Here is a 17,998-nt window from a genome sequence, read left to right as displayed (position 1 = left end):
TTTCTGAAAAAAAGGATAAAATAGGGTAAGTGAACCAAAATAAACCCCCAAGGCAGGAGGTTTTCTGCAAACTTGGCTATAATAAGACAGTATGATGACATAATTTAATTGACTCTACCTGATTACTATGAAACTGAATCACTTGAACAGATATTTCTGCGTGGAATATGCAATAAGGATCATGATAACAACTTGCATGTATTATCTGACAAAGTATGAATAAGCTTATCGCTCATATCTAAAATGCTTGGGAAATAGTTAAGATTTAAAAGATGAGTTCGAGCATGCTACCCTTTGTCACAAAGGTATTAGAATTATACTGCTAAAGGCTACTTATGATTTGCATATCAATAGTCAACCCATTACAAATTTACAACCTTCAATTGTTATAAATGATAGGAGGTCAAAAAAGTATACATAGTGAACTCATTTAAGAGTTTAGATATCAAAACTTTAGGCTATGCCCTCTGCAGATATTCTAATTAATTTTTATAGTTCTGTCCTCAATGAACAGAGCTACTACAACTGATGAAGACATTGAGTGACAATTTACATCAAGTGCTCCATTCTACAAAAAGGGAGCAAGAAGTGTAATTGGCCTGCCGTGCTGTTGAGTAGCCTCCGAGTCACAAGAAAAAGCTCCTACTTAGATTTCATGATTTCCTCGTTCAATCTTTATGCTGGAGGAGAATTTTAAGCAGTGTGTATACTAGACCTGAAAAGGTTTCATCGCCGGAACTTTCCTCTTCCCCTGCTGTGACCACCTCTCCCCTTACCACCACGCCCACCCATAGCACCTTTCCCTTTACCACCACGCCCACCCATAGCAAAGAACTCTGATTTACCTGGCTTCAACCCTAGGGCTTGCACACCCCTCTTTTTCACATCTCTGGGTTCCTCAGCCTTGCGTTTCCTTGAGGATCTAGAGAGAAATGAGATTTCTCGTGAGCCACCTGGCCCCAACTTTACATTATTAGGAGCACCACTACCAGATTCCTGTCCCTGCAGTGTCGCAACCCTCTCTCCGAGAGGAAGAGCATCCTCCTTTGCAAGGGAGATGCGATTCCAAAATGCTTCAGCATGGCGTTCATCCTTGACTTCGTATAATCTGAAAGGTATATGCTAGTAACTTAGCATGCCTCCCATTCACCACTACTAAATGAACAATATACTGCAAGATTCGCTTAATATGGCATGGTATCAAGGTAGTGTATTACCAACTACCGACACATGTACATTGCATGATAAGAGAAATAAAACAATAAGAATTAAGCTCTGTTACAAAGACATTGTAGAAATCATAATATTGAGTAGATAATTGATAAATAATGATATTTTATTTGTTGCTTAAGTTGTGATGGCAATATTGTAATTTGTAACTAGTTGGCTGGATCAAACTTAATAATGCAAAATATCTTGAGTTACAAAAATAAAGTAGAACAGTCATCTTTGACAAGTGGTCTCTCCTCAGGATCCAAAATTAATGGGAGAAGTAAAAACTAAAAATGTTTAGGTGCTATAATTCTGATGGGAGGAAAAAAGAGAATGCAGAGAAGCAATAAGGATAATCTTCTTTCCTTTCATTCTAGTTCCACATTTATTCCCTTTCTCTTTCTGTAGTAGATCATGAACTATAAAAGGAGAATTTTGTTAAAAGGATAGATAGCATATCACTCTTTCATCTTCATGTGTATACTAGTCTCCCTCTCAACATGAGTCTGGACGATGTGGAGTGGACCCAAGACAATTATCTTCTCTTTATCCGACATCTATCACTTTTTCCCAGCAACTTTTAGAACTTATCTGTCATCCTATAGCATCCTATATTGCTCCCTGATCAGACCTAAACTAGTCCAAATATAATAAGAAACTAGCCCATATATAATGAGACTCTTATTGTTTTCCTGTTAGAATTTCAAACCCCAAAGGGCTATCATATATCGATCAATTAGTAAAAGCACATTAAATTGGAGTTTTCGACAGCTTTGTGTGAAAACGGATACCACATGATAATGACAAAATAAAATAACTATAAGATTGATAAAGCAATTATGAAGAAACAAAATAAAATATGTGATAGTAATACTGATTACTGAATTCATCTCCTAAACTTCCAATTCATGTTGTTTTAGGTTGTAAAGATACTGTTATACCAAAGTTCTGAGTAACACAAATCAAAAGGATATAATAGTTGAGTTTTTTAATTAATATACCATCTCCATGAGAAAGCAAAGTCAGATTGAACTTACAAAAAAAACTATAATATATAGAACTTCACCTCATGGATTTTGAATTCCTCGCTTCATAATTCTCACTGTCAGAGATGTTATCAATTGTCTGCGAGTCTACTGAAGCATCAGAGTCACTTAATCCCTCTTGTTCCTCATCTTCCAAGACAGGTTCAAAGTGTTCGTCAATAAGAGAGGGCTGCCTCTTAGCAGATTGAGGATGAAGTGCGAGATATTCGGTTGATTCTTCATCAACTTCAAAGTCCTGTATGAGAGATGAACTATCAATTAGACATTTTCACTTCTTAATGACAAATTAAAGATGGTTTTCACAAAGTACAATATAAGGTACAGAGGTAATTAAAGAAACTATATTTCGAAAGAGACGAATCACAGGTAACTATGGTGAACATAGGCATCATTAAAGCTTAGCCTAGAGAAGCACCCATTGAAGTATCCATTGGTTTTGCTGACCATTAGGTTAGCCATCTCATAGCTAGCTTCCTAACTTGCTAAATTTAGATAGTCTCACTTTCAGTGCTAGCTGTACCTTCCATGCCACAAGATGAACTAGGGAGAGCAGTTTGCGGCAGATGCAGTTGTGGTGTTGGAGTTGAGGAGAATGAATGAGAACAAACTTGAAACCTAATCTGATCAATATTACACATTCTATTAGATGTTCATTTGTTAAGCTTGATTAAATGATCATGCAGAAGGCAACTTCTTGATTAGTTGCTGTTATGAAAATTGTATGAACGCATGTGCTTTTCACATTCTGCTCTATGTTTTGCTTCCTTTATTCAAAGACTGCTAAACTGAATAAAATCAGTTATTAACAACTTTATGTCTCCTTTCTATTTGATTTCGGTTAAATACTTAAATATCTAATCTTCATTGACCTTCAGGAGCACTAACAACTCCTTGGCACTAGCTTCACATCACTCGCCTTCATTCTGCATTCACTCAAGAAATAGCCACCGCATATAAGCATAACAATTCAGTCTTCCAACCTCTTTGCTCACCAATTTGGCTTAATTGTGTATGCAGTAGGAAGTTGACAGTTACTTCGCTCTGCAAATAGGACTGCCAAGCACACTCACAGGTAGGAAACAGTATATTGGATAAGTTAGATTTGTCCTTTCTATTTATGTTTTTAAAAAGTATTTTGCTATAGTAATTTAAACGTTGACACACAAGAAGAGGGGTCATACTTTTCAAGCTGACAAAGCTTTTAGCAGCTATTTTGTAAACGAAAGATTGAAATATAAATAAATCCTCTCTAGAAGGTTATATTAAATTGCTATCAGGTGAACTGTACAGTTCAATGGAAGCAAAAGAGCTTCTGAGGTCTGAACAAATGGGTATACCTTATTCGCAAAGATTGCTGTGAAACGGTCATCCTTAAAGATATCACTTCGTAAACCTTTGTTTTTCTTTTTGGCCTTATTTGTATCATCAACATTCTCCCCTTCACCATCTACTGCTTCTTGCATTTCAAGCAAACGAGCTGCAAGAATCCTGTTAACTTTCGGCAGTTTCCTTTTGATCTGCAGATGAAAAAGGTCATTAAGATAGTAGAGTGAAACAAGACACTTACAGAAGAGAAGCAACAAAAGGAACATACTGTAATACGAGAAGCCCGCTCAGCCTCAATCTTCTCTTTCTTCCGCTTTTCTATGTAAGCATCATATGCGAATGGATCAACCAAAGATTTTGCCTGCAAAAATAAGATGGGAATAAAACATCATCGAGTAACATAAACAAATAAGCTAGCAAAATATATGATGTGCAAAAGGGTTATTGCCAGAAAAATAGGCAGCTTCGAAATCATTATTATGGTAGGTCGAGAACTAACATAAGAACACTAATGAATAAATTAGAGTGTAAACCAAGTTACCCTTCTTATGGGTGTGAGGTAATCTAGTTGTTATTGCCATTCGCTTGGGTTTAGAGAACCAGATACAGCAATTGAAGATGATAAAAGAACTAGAAAAATATATATAGCACATATACTTATTGGTAGGCGTTTTTCCACTGAATTCCATTATGAAATGGCAAGCAATTTTTCAGTAACCATTACATCACAATCTATTTCATTAGTGTCCAAATCAGGTTTTCTTTGTGATGAGCATAGCCATCAATTCCCCATTTCAGCACCCATATAGGACTGACTAATCCAATAAATTCCTGTTTTGTCTAGTTCCACGAATTAGTGACTGGAGACAACCTTATGTTATTATGTTGGAAATCGAACTATGGCATAATTGAAAAGATTTCAGCCAATATTTAATCAAGAAACACATCATAAACTTGCATGGCACATGAAAAAATCATTGGAAACGAAAAAGCAGATTACAAGTATTATCTGCTCTATTTTATCAAACATATGAACCAGTTGACAATATCTTTCCCATGTTTCCTATAAAACTCTCCCATGCATTTCATGCATATTTTCCTGAAAGGCATACCTAATAATGAGTCTACCACAAAAGCACATGTTAGATGGGATATACAGTACTGGTTGAACAAAAAATTTAGTCATCAAAACTATGATGATAATGATGGTAAAATGAAACATACATCCATGAGATAAAAAGATGAGACCAACTGCATCAATAAATGGTAGGTGCCAAGTGGACATAGTCGTAAATGAAAACATGATGCCAGAAGATATCAGAAATTAGAACTATGTATCCATGTTTTGACAGAGAAAGACAAACAAAGAAAGAGAAGAATAGGCTTAAAGCATTAAAAAACCAACGAAGTAGTACCTATGGATGGGTTAACCTTTCTAAATAAATTAAGATTTCACACTTTTACTAGTTAGACAAACTTAGGCAGGCTAGTAAATCCTGAGGGAAATTAAAGAACATGATTAAAAGAATCAAAAGAAAGGAGAATGAAAAAGAAGGGAATTTGATTCTCATGCCTTAACTCATCAGATAGGTAAAGATATCATTATAACTCATATCTAACACAATCTTCTAAAACACAATTATGACTTGTTGACAGAAGAAAGAATTCAGCCATATACTTTAGTGAAATAGCACACTTTAGAGAAAGAAAGATAGGTAACTGTGTTGGGCCCTTAAATGTCATTTCTATCTTAGGAAGCAGCATTACCTCTTTGTACAGATCGTAATGTACTAAATATCCATGCATACAGGGAAATATTAGTTTGCCTTCTGCGTCATTTGTGTCTTTGACATCAAGTAAATATGCCAAATTCAATCGTTCAAGTTCATCTCTCGTCACAAACTTGTGAGTGTCAGAGATGGTAGTTTGTGTAGTCTCTTCCATCTCTTCCTACAAAAAAGGAATAAGGGCAGAAGATTAAGATATTAACCACGTATATAAGCCTCAAAGACATGAAGGCAGGGAGAAATGCAATTTAGTGTAAAATGAACAGTAACTGATTAGCAAACACACCGTGAGGTTCTCAAGGTATGGCACCCACTTTGGCGCAGGGCCTAGAGCAGGTAAGAAATAGACTGGTATCTGGCTGCTGTCTAAAGCCAACATCATCAAACCACTGTTCTGGAAAATGCAAACATCATTGATCTTCCCAGCATTTGGCTCTATGCTGGTCATGTTCTCTCCCTGAAGAGAAAAGGTAAAGCAACCAAAACAAAACTCAATTACTCAAAGATACTATTGTACATTTGTACTTGTACTGCTACAATGAGAAAGTACATGAAATTATTATTGTGTTCAGTTCAAAATTGCAGTGCACCAATTCAAAATTGCAGTTTACCAGGATGAAAGAGTAGACATTTGTTTCCCACAGGATATTGATACACATAACAGTACATACATGCATACACAGATGCATGTGTATATATATATATGTGTGTGTGTGTGTGTGTGTGTGTGTGTGTGTCTACACAGATATACATATAAATGTGTTTGTATTGAGTAAACCTACAGCCATGCATCTTCAATTAGGTCATACTAGGTATAAAAGGTGGATGCTTATAATTCAAACTTGTAGATGCAAATTAAAAATCTAAACCCATAAGAAAAATGCTGTTAGAATCATGTCCAACCAATAAAATGGGCAGTACAAACACAAGCAACGATTTATTTGTTGACAATATAGGGTGTGCTGATGGCTTGTCCACACCGGGCATAATGGCATACCAGGCAGCATGAACCATGCTGCCCAAGCCTTAATCATGCCATCACATGTTGTGCAGATGCATGGAAGAGGGGAACATGAGAGAGAGGCTGACAAATGTGTGACAAAGGGAGAAAAGTGGAGAGATGGAGGTTTATAGGGACTAGGGAGACTTGCTACAGTTGTACTGTTGCAGTTGTAGTACTCTTCTTGGCCCTTCAAGTTTGGACCTGATCCAATCCAAAATTAACCTAGAAATCCTACTGAGTTAAATTAATTGGCTTAGATCATGCTACACCCAAATCGAACCCAATAGTCCTTATTCTTTATCTTCTTCATCATCTTTCTGTGAATAACCTTATCTCGTTGCAGAATCCAACCAGCCTGATCAAATTTTTCCCTCTCCCAGCCAACAGGCCCAACACCTCTCCTCACCTCACCTCCTCACTTATATTCTCATGTCTCCGGTTTTTAACTATTCTGCCACTACAGCACTCATCGTTCTACCATTGTGCCGGGCGGCACATTAATCCTTTCATATAAGCATTGTGCATAATGCATATAGATGAGATCTGTATGCTTTGTACCTTCGAACAAATTTTACAAGATTCATGCTGCTAATCATACTTAAAAAGTACTCACTGTATTAGGATCCCAAATCCTCACGATATGGCTATCAGAAGTAATCAACTTAGGTTCAGCCGAATTAAGCGTCCGATGCCACTTGATATTTAATATCGGACTACCATACCTACAACATGATCAAGATGTTTATTAGCCACAATAGACAATACATTTTGGAAGTATTCTACACATCTCCATTTAGAGATAGAGATAGAGGACACTAATCTGAGTAAATCATCACAAATCAAATTATAAAAACTCACATGTGATCCTTAACATGTAAAGGATTGGACATTCGTATGTCATAAATAACTACCTGCACTTTAGCAACAAAAATACATCTTTTAGATTTAAATAAAAATAGCAAATGAGATTGTAAAAGAAAAGGTATTTTAGACTAGAATAAAAATACAGTAAATATTACGGGCATCAATTTGTAAAAGATGTGCAATCTTGAATGGTATGAGAAGATAGTCAATAAGAAATTAAAGAACCTCAAGTAGTAAGGATCTCTACTGGTGAAACAATCAAATAAACCTACCAAGAGTTGAGTTTATCTAAACCTTCAGTTAACTACTGAAACTATACTTTATACATTGCTAGGAACAATTAGTCAATTAAACCTTATGAATCACCTATCCTCCATTGAGTATACTAGTTGAGCTTATATCTTATTTTACTTCCATGATAGTTTGTTTCAGATTGGAAGGCATTAGGATTGCATTTGGAGGTCATGCATACCATCTGACATAGAATTTTACGTTACTGGAATTTTCATTCAAGAGAACTCTTGAGGATGAAGCCAAATAAGCCTTAAGCTTGTATGTTGAGATTAAATCATATCATATATGAAGTCATAGAGTACTTTAATTGAACAAGAATTAGTCTGGTTTATTTAATTATCTTCTTCTAATCTGGCCTTCATTCGGAATATCATTCTTTATGTTGCAATTCAAAATCAAGTAATGGATCTCTTTCTTTTCCCATTACAGACACACATATGTAGTGTTTGTGCGCACTTGTGTGCACATGCATTGCACGAGTGCCTATATTTTATAACATCCATGTGCAACATGCCAACATATTATAAATCATACATAACATTTAAAGGTAAAAATGATATTTCAATTATTAGAAACACAATGTTTAATAAGATACTGAAATGATGTTCAATCATGCCTTCCCATTACTGCTCCCAACAGCCAAGAAGTAACCTTGAGCTTCATCAAACTGCAGAGCTGTGACCTCCTGAGGATATAAAAATGTCTTAACATAACATTCTAAGAAGATAGGCATTAACATGCACATAAATAACGATCAGAAGATTTACATTGTCAATATCGTGAGGAGATACAGCAGCACTAATTCTGCCAGCAGAAGACCTTTTCCTCATGTCAAAGCATTCGACAGCACCATCCTCACCACCACAAGCAACCAGCCCGTGAATCATGCTGAAACGATCCAAAAAATGACGAGAATAATTTTATCAACAGCCAAAGCTCCACAACTATTTGAGGGTGAGACTGATGCTGCATAAATGTGTTTCATCTATTCTTAACTATTTAATGTGTTCCTATGTCATTCTTCATATTTTCTCTCAACGTCCTTCTTTGTCTTCCCATCCCTACAAAGGAACCCTATCCTTCAATGCAACTACTCCTTTATATTGGCACAGTGTCATCTCCATGTGGATATCCAAACCATCTTAGTTGATTTCTTACATGACTCATCTTTATGGCTGCTTTTCCTATCTTCTGTCTGATATAAATAGATTCATATTCTAATCAAGGTCCTAGGCATCAGTTTCGTAACCAGGATCGGCCACCAAAAAGTAATACATATTGGCCATCCACTTCAGATAATTCGGATCGGAGATCGGCCGAATCAGCTTATAACAAAAGATCCATTTTAGCGGATCTGAAATTGGGGACAGCAAGAAACTTCAATCCATGATTCTATAATATTTCTGGTAACCAACAGATCCACTTAAACATCCTCATTTTGACAACAATATGGCTATCTAGTTGCACAACATCATGATCCATAAAGCAATATACTTCACAAATTTGTAACTAAATAACAGTCTAACCTTCGAGAGACAACATTTATTGCAGGTGATTGAGATGTAAGTGGTGATAAAAAACGCCCCTGCCAATAGTAAATTAGAAAAGGCTTAGTATTTCATTACAAAAATTCTGGAGACTAGACAAAAGTAACTTTTCATATTATGAAGATACTAGCAGAAATGAAACAAAATCTGAAATCAGAGACAACTTCTTTTGCCCCTCTTTTCATACAATGAGGCAATATCTGCCAAATGGTCTAAGGAGATTATATCTGCCAGACAGACTAAGGCGGCTATATCTGCCAAACGATCTATCCAATCTGGAGCAAGGACTAGGATTTGTGGTAACTACCACGTGTTCAGGAAAATGGCAAAATCACAACAAGGATATAATATTTATTTTATAACAGGAATCTGGCAAATTTAAAAGTCTGAAAGTTTGAATTTGAACGATATTGGATGGATGAATAAATAAAAGGGTTAGGAAAGAGAGAACTAGAAGTAGAATGTTCAGCAGAAAAAAGGAAGATCTAATGAAGAGTAGAAGGTTTTCACTGCTTATTTGATCTTCCTCAATGTCAACCCACAAAAACAGGCAGTCTTCTCTTAGTTGCATTGCAACCCACATTTTACAAGGCAGATATAATGAAGAGTAAAAGGTTATCACTGACTCGTCTGTTTTTAGAACTATTGATGCATATATTAATCAATGTTGAGTTCTCTGTAACTAGGATTGTCTATTCACATATCTATGCAAAAAGAATGGTTGATTTTCCAAGCAACCTTAAAAAATAAAAGTTAATAAAAAAGAATAACCCTTTATAATGTTAGAATATCACTGACTTGTTCCAAATTGATTCTGTACAAATCTGGGGATGAAGCGGCACATAGCAAGTCACAAGACCAACAATCGTATGCAATATCTCTCCCCATCCTGATGGAATAAAGTTTATTAGTCCTAAGGAAAATTAAGAATGTTTACTACAACACATGGTCACAGGCTCAAAAACAAAAAAGAAACACAGTTGGCAAGCTTGCTGCAAATTCAATTAAGTAAACTGTCTATAAGAAATTCAATTATGTAAAACTGTCTAGAAGAATTTCAAAAATAAAACTGTCATTGTAGACATTTATTGAATGCCACATTCTTATAGCCCAACAAATATCAGTCAACATGTATAAAAAAATAAAATAAAGCCAAAGTCATTTACAATGAAACTATCTTGAGTTTAAAGTCTTTTTTCATATCCACAGTGGCATTTGCCATCTGCCATGCACCATTAACCTATTGGCTGTCGTGTACCCACTGACTGCTACTTGAACCATTGATGTTGAGGGAAATCAGAGTGAGGAGAGAAAAGGAAAGTTTTGACACCATAGAGGAAAGATAAATTGAGCCAAAGAGAAGAATGCCTATGACTCCTTTGGAATATAAATCTAATTTCAAAATTCTATTAGATTATAGTTTATAGAGCATCCCTCATCTTATAATGCAATTTACATTCTCACTGTTGTCATAAAAAGCAACAGAGGTGACAACTGACATTGAGGTTTGGCCCTCTTCTGCCACGCGTTTGCTTTTCTTGTACTGCTAGACGACAGCATTTGGTTTCGAGGTGGCCCTATATCAGCTTTGAATCTGCTTTACCAGCCCGATATGGTGAACGAACCTGCAACCCCTTAGCAGACCCAATAGCTTTCAAGTAAACTCATTTCATCAACTCAAGGTAAAGAGGTCTCGATCAGACATGCCACCATCCACACTCGCCAGCACCACCGTGATCACTCTGCCATCTTCACCAACTTTTCTCCCTGTTTGCATACTTTTTCCTCATCTTTGTTTTTCATATGGTCTCTTTATTCTGTTGTTTGTTTCATACCTCTACTGTACAAGCCGCAAGTTTCCTTTCTCGTATTTTCATTTTTTTCTCTTTCCCCCATGCCGTTTGCTTTAAACCACTGCAGCCTAGTGCAGGAATTTCCTTCTTACCTATATTTATTTAATTTAAGATTTTATCAATTTTAACTAATCCCTATCTAATTATAACTGAATTGAGGGTCTTTTGGTAACTTCATATGTAAAGATCTCCGAGACAAACTAACAGAGAGTTTGTAATCATAATTGGTATAACAAATGACTGAATTTTGGTTTAGTTAGATACAGGGCTCAAACCACATTATTGTATTAAAGACAACTTTCCCCTATATAAAAGTTCCGCAAAGACATTGTTTTGGAAGAAAGAATAATTTATATTACCCATGTGATGGTGTCCTCCATTGATCTAGCTACTATACAGAAATAATATAACGAGATACATAAAATACTGATAAATAATATACATGTGTATATGACGAAGAGAATGAGAGTCAGTATCCAACTCAAACTACCTTGGAATTCTCAAGCTGTAATGACTTCCATATTTTGCATGTAGACAGACAGAGCGATCAGCACATAGAAATGCAATCTTCGAATAGTCATCAGCTAGTACCTATCAGAAATTGTCTTGTTACATGACTCCACAATACAAAACCTAGGATGTGAATCAACTAATTGGAAAACACAGTCTGAATAAAGGAACACCAGAAAATAAGAAAGAACTGGGATATTCGATGATTAGAAAAGATAACACTAAAAGAGTAAGCCTCTAAGCATGATAAGCTTCTCAAACTGAAATCTAACTCAGAAACACCCCAAATTTGAAATATAAGTCCACATAATCATCTTGTAGAAATTTAAACTAGCTCCAACATAGCAAAGCCCCAAAGAATGGTTCAGCAAAACAGACAGGAATTTCTGCAACAATTCCTGGACAGTAAATAATTTCAAAAAGCAGAGAAAAGTTTTTTAAGATCTCACAACAGAAGTTGGACAATAAGACAATTATACATTGAAACAATGTGTTTGTCCCACTTCCCAAGCACCAAAAAGACTCAATTTGATGCAAGAGTCATTATGCATTCTAATCAAGTGCCTCTGGCTGTAAAATGTCTTATCAAGATTACTTTCTTCATCTCTAATTTCGAATCAAAAGTTTCATCTTTATATTCATATTCACACTAGATGGATTGACCTCACAAAAAAGAAATGTTTGTGCTAGATGTTCAAGGGCTGCATTTTAGAACATTAGTCACGAGTTCAGTTTCAGCTCTTAAATAACTGATAATCACTAAACCACGCCAACCAACATCTTCACTAAAAAATCAACACTCAATCTTGAAGTAAACTACAACAATCATACCGACAAGTTATATATTTGAAGGTGTTTTAGATTGAGAACTTTGTTTAGCAATTTACTTATCTTCTAAGGATAGTATGTTTCATATATATTAGCAATTAAAATTGCAAAGCACGTACTCGCCCCATATAAGGTGTCAACGAATGCACTAAAATAGTCATCTCACACAAATAATAATAAAATTTCTGCAGTATTACCCATCAATAGAATAGTCAAAATACTATGTCTGGACTCGAGATGTAAGAGCAACTTTTGAAGGACTAGGTTTCACCCATAAAGAGCAGGACAAAGTGTGATGGTCTTTATTGCCCATATTTATCACCTCTTTTAAAGCATGGGTCTCTACTCTCTAGAATTGCCCTGATCATTTCGATGATATTATGCCATATAATATCCAGTGTGGCATATTCATGTTAGATGCTCCTTGTATTTCCAAGTTATACACACTTATTGATGAACTATGATAGGCTAAAATGCTTTCTTGAAAAAGAAAGAAGGTTTATCTTCTTACAAGCATTATAAAGTTTAGTGGAAACTAGCAAATTGAATATGTGATAGCTAAAAGGTTTAACTAACACAAATAAACATATCATGATATTGCCTAAGCCCCTACCTTGCTTTTAGAAATAACTCATATAGCTCAAAAAAATTAGGAACTAAAAATAAAGTGTGCTTTTTCTCATTCGCAACTTAAGAGGATGTATATGGGACTTCTGTCATGTTGCTTCCTAAAGAAGACAGATTAAAAAATGGTAAGACAACTGAGATATAGAGTTTCTTTTTTGTAGTTTTTTCCCATGTGCTAGAATTGATTTTTTTTATCATGCGAGTGTTCATGCATCATCATGAATAATAGCATGTCTTTCCATAATATTCAGTGGGACATGACTTGGGAGGGAAGTCATTTTACAAACAAGAAACAACATTTACAAACTACTGACAAAAAAGAGGTATTATAAGTCCTGCAAAATATCTGGAGAGCACATATCAGCAGGATTAAAAAAGGATGCAAAGTTGCTTAGTGCCCAGGACTACCTGAAAGTTTATAATTTCTGAAACCAGGTGCCTTTCAAATTTCAGTGACATTTCCATGCAGTCATATACTTTGATTTGTGGAGGATAAATACCTAAAGCCAAAGATCAAATAAGCACATCAATCATATATTACCCCAAGAAACATTATAAGTGAGTGCCTCATGTGATGATGATGATGCAATAGTATAATACTGATGCTAGTAAAACTAGGAGCTTTGCATTCATAATGTCATTGACCATATGACACAAGATGTTCCAGAATGCCTGAAAAACATCAGAAATACTACCAATTTTAGTATTTTTGTATATTCAGAACTATTCATAGGCTGGACAATAAAAAAAGTGCATGGAGAGCCCAAATTAGCTTAAAGATAAAGTTAGGAACTAAATTTTTATGCAGTTAACTAATCTTGTTTGATAAGGGCTAAGAAAAGACTACATAGTTCTGAATTTTGAAATTGCATCTGACTATATTAATAGGACCTTTGTAAGTAGATTAATTTCAATAATTTAGAAAGATCTGGGACCCTCTACTGGCCTTGTATATAGGCTTATGGAGTTTGAAAAGAAAAAAAGAAAGAAGATTCTGGATAAATGATAGTATGCTAGTGATTCCTAGGTTCTCCTGCTTTTGTTTTTAATGGCATATAAATCTTTCTTTCTTCTGCTCTCTATCTTGGACAATGTATTACATGCCACATATTCTTATATTTACAAATAACTTTTGATGCATCGTTCAATCTAATCTTAGCTCTTGCACCTAATATAACCTCTACACACCTGAGAGCCTGAGACTACATCACATTGGTACTTGAGAAAAACCTCTTGCGCTGAATTTTTGAATATGGAAAATCAAATAATAGCTCAGGCCGCAATGAAAGAACAACACTTCTATCTAACTAAAATCAACTTGACCATAAACAAACCCAACGCAGCTAGTATCAATATACAATCATAAGACCACCGTTTTGAATCATGAATATATAAAAAAATTAACAATTGAAGATGAACAAATAGACAAGACACCCAAAATGGAAGATCCAAAATTTTCTATTACCCTAGACACACATGATGAGCAATCAATTCGCATACCAGGATAACAAATGACTTGGTCATATCTTGAATGTGTTAAGGGCATCTAATGGTAGTACAGGGATAAACAAGCCAAGCTCAAGGAAGTTAGGCTTAGCTATGCTCAACACAAACTTAACAAAATCCAAGATCGAGCTAAGTTCTCGCATTGAGCTAGGTAAGTGAGAGATCTTATTTGTCTTCATTGAGTTCAAACTATGTTCCGATTGTATTTAATGTGAATCGGGTCAAATCGGATCACATCATGGAGACATTGGGCTTGATAGATCAAGTCTAGTTATTTTATTTATTCTACCAATATGGTTTAGCCGGAGTATTAATAGGTTAGAATTTATTTAATTAGCTAAGTCAATTAAGTTAAGTTCTACGCAGTTTTGAAAAAATATTCGTAGCATATCCATCTGACATCCAAATATTATGAAACCAGTTGGAAAAGATTGACAATGTTATGATCTAGAACTTTCACATTCAAAGCTTTCTCAGATTCGGACTCTATCTATGTCAGAAAAGAAAAAAAAAAGTAATCCAAAAAGAATAAGGAATATTGATTTAGCTAACTCATGTTTAAATCTAATGTAAACCCTTAAAATAAATCCAAGTATAAGTCAATTTAGGACTAGCCTCTGCATATATGTGAAGTGCAGCCCTAATTTAATCAATCAACCAATTAAGCAATGATTATTGGCGTAAGTATTCTCGTCCTCTACCACCCCTCTTTGTGCTCTCACTATCAACAACGTCTAAAAATATCCCACAAACTCCATTAACCTACTTCCGCAATTTGTCTTAGTTTACCATGTAACCTTTACCAAGGTTATCATCTATCAAACCACATCCTTTTGCCTAAACAACCACCACCAACCCATTCCTCTCGTTCTCCTCATTAATTTAGCCTACTCTCATGCCTAATTTCATCACTGGAACCATATTTTATGCGCTGCCTAGTTGAACAACCATAATCCCCAGATTTGATGTTTTCACGATTCAAACTTTTAAAATGATTCATATCAGACTATTAGTATCATAGTCAACATGGCATGTGTTACATACATAATACATGAACCATGCAGGTTAACGGATTAATAGTCTAACTTCATGAAATAAATAGATTGTGTTCATGTTCAAAAATGCGATGTGCTAATTAAATAGGTCATATTAAGATTGATGTGACAGGCTTAATATTATGTCGTCAAACGACTCAAACCAAGATGCACTCATTTAACCCGACATGATTGCCACCTGTAGTTGCTATCAATTAAATACTAGTCGGGAATTGTAAGCGTAGAACAAAGCCATTTCAACATGCAACCATGTTAGCGATATTCCTTTGCCTAATCGAGGTCAATCATAGATGTCATATCAAAGAATTGTACTACTTTTTACATACCTCTTCCCACCAACTTGTGTTCTACAAAATATCTCGCCTAATCAAGGACATCTCAACATGCAACCATGTTAGCGAAATCCCTCCTAATCAAGGTCAATCAAAGATGCCATATCAAACATATCAAAGATTGTACTATTTTTATATATTTCTTTCGACAAACTTGTGAACCCACACAAACACCACACACACACACACAAAGAAAAAACCAAAAAAAACAAGGATAAAAATGGTAGAGAAAAGTAAAATGTGACCAAACAAAATAATAGCATCATAGCTAATATTTGGTGCTTATGAATCTATGGGTGCCTTTAAACTAAATAGGAAAAATGGAGAGAGTGAGGAAGAAAACAGATGATATATTGTGAAAACATAGCTTCCCCCAACAAATTTCTTCCGCCATGGTATATACTATCACCTACTACCAAAAGAAGGCCATCTTTCTTCAACTTTTTTGCTATCTTGTAATGATTATCAAAAATGCACCTTTTCATGGATTCACGTTGAACTCACTAGCTGTATTTAAGGGATAATATATTTTTTCCCCAATACAAGCTATTACACTAGCCAAAAAAATAAAATAAAAAATAATTAAAAAATAAAAATAATTGAAAGTAAATCAAACAAGAATGGAAGTAGGAATCCACATACCTGAAGCAATGACATATTTCCCATCGGGAGTCACCTTAGTTTTAGTTGTTGCTGTCTCAAACCACAGATCTTGGATTAGTTCCACCCTTTCCTGGTAATCTAGTGATTGACAAAAGAACGCTCAATTATATCGACTGGAAATCATAAACTACAACAGAAGATATCGTCAAATGATCAAACTGTGGGGAATATCCCATAATCAAGATTTACAAAGCAAATATCAAATGTTGGCCATTTTTCAGAACTCTTCATGGGCATTATACCTCTTTAAATATGCAAAATAAATTGTAAAAGTAACTGCCAGATTCCTTCTGCTTCAAATTGTTGTAACTGATAAGATAAGACCATATACTTTCAAGTAAAGCTTCTGAAAAGAATTGAGTCCCAAGCAACAGAAAAAACAGGATTGGCTTAAAAGTAATGCTAAAAAAAATAGAAGGAAGGAATTCTTGCTTTCTTTTCTTGCCAAACAGCACAGAATATCAAAAGAACAAATTCAAAGAATACTCATACATCAACTAAGGAAGAAGCATAGTCAATTTGCAACACAAAACCTAATTTCCGCTAGTCTTCCAGGTCATTAATGATCATATTTCTTTGGTTGTACAACTATAACCAACAATCATACTAGTCCCCAAATAATCAACCATGGAAGAGAGACTACTACAAGGAATCGCAAAGGAATCAAGAAGAAGACCTTTGTCTTTGCGAAGGGCTCGCTGCTTCTTCGGATCGAGGTTCTTAGAAGTGGATCGCTGGCCCAAGATGCGATAATGCTTTACGCCATTGATGGAGGTGGACTTGATGTTTCCTCTCTCGAGTCTCATCGTGGCAAGCCGGAAGCTACTGGAATACTATGTGATGTACTCGAAGAGAGAAGACAAGATTTAGGGTTCTGGACGAGTGAGGAAGCGGCAAAAGGATAGTCAAAGAGGAGTCGGCCTGTGGCGGCGGCTACACTAGACTTCAACCTCGAAGAGTTCGGATGCAACCCGACAATTACCGTCACCAATGCAGTCTCGGGCCGAAAATATCAGGGAAGAAGCGGCCGCCGTCTGTAAGGGCGAGGAGGCGGTGGCGGGAGGAAGAGGAGATCGGCGGCAGAGGGGGGGAAGAGGAAGGAGGAGCGAGAGGGAGAAGGGTAGTACGAGAGGAGATTGAGGGTTTTAGCCGCGGGTTGGGTTCGAGCCAGATCGGGCCGATTCTTGGTGGGCTTTGGGCCGTGGACCGGCCCTATCTGAGTGAGCATGGATTCATGCAAACAAACCAATCTTCGTCGTTGTTTGAGGGCACCATCAGATACGCACTAATGAATCAATCACGTGCATCCGATACGTTTAATTATGTTCAAAAATATATATATATATATAATAGTATGAGAATTAAGAAAATGTGGTAGAAATTATCAAATTCTATGAGCTCACTATCATGCTAATTCATGCGAGCCTTAATAATTAATTTGATAATTATTAATAATGTTACTCATGACGAATAATTGGTTGAGGATTATCTTGATCATAGTCTATGCTTCTAGATTCTAGGTCTCAGATGATAAATAAAAAAAAG

General features: G+C 35.7%; 1 protein-coding gene across 1 annotated transcript; it reads right to left on the bottom strand.

The window, feature by feature from the left end:
- Positions 1–362: 362 nt before the first annotated feature.
- On the bottom strand, positions 363–17,572 carry LOC140769721 (uncharacterized). Its single transcript, XM_073110568.1, has 16 exons — positions 17,130–17,572; positions 16,433–16,531; positions 13,306–13,397; positions 11,423–11,523; positions 9,878–9,968; positions 9,059–9,117; positions 8,300–8,420; positions 8,149–8,217; positions 7,233–7,285; positions 6,988–7,096; positions 5,658–5,828; positions 5,352–5,534; positions 3,853–3,945; positions 3,596–3,775; positions 2,279–2,493; positions 363–1,108 (listed from the first exon to the last, which is right to left on the bottom strand). Exons 1-16 carry the CDS (start codon positions 17,257–17,259, stop codon positions 727–729), a joined length of 2,148 nt encoding a protein of 715 aa, XP_072966669.1. The 5' UTR covers positions 17,260–17,572; the 3' UTR covers positions 363–726.
- Between the last annotated feature and the right edge of the window lie 426 nt (positions 17,573–17,998).

This window comes from Typha angustifolia, chromosome 11, assembly GCF_048772165.1.
Source record: "Typha angustifolia cultivar Huaian chromosome 11, ASM4877216v1, whole genome shotgun sequence".
NCBI classification, from domain to species: Eukaryota; Viridiplantae; Streptophyta; class Magnoliopsida; order Poales; family Typhaceae; genus Typha; species Typha angustifolia.
Note: the sequence above shows the minus strand (reverse complement) of the source record. Positions and strands in the feature narration are given on the sequence as shown.

What these genes read in the sequence shown, in the direction of transcription:
- LOC140769721 (XM_073110568.1), bottom strand. Translation starts at nt 17,259, where the DNA reads ATGAGACTCGAGAGAGGAAACATCAAGTCCACCTCCATCAATGGCGTA. An exon ending in AGCCCTTCGCAAAGACAAAG is followed by an intron (nt 16,532 to 17,129) that starts GTCTTCTTCTTG and finishes GTCAATCACTAG; the next exon opens with ATTACCAGGAAAGGGTGGAA. An exon ending in ATAAATGTTGTCTCTCGAAG is followed by an intron (nt 8,421 to 9,058) that starts GTTAGACTGTTA and finishes GGATCGTTTCAG; the next exon opens with CATGATTCACGGGCTGGTTG.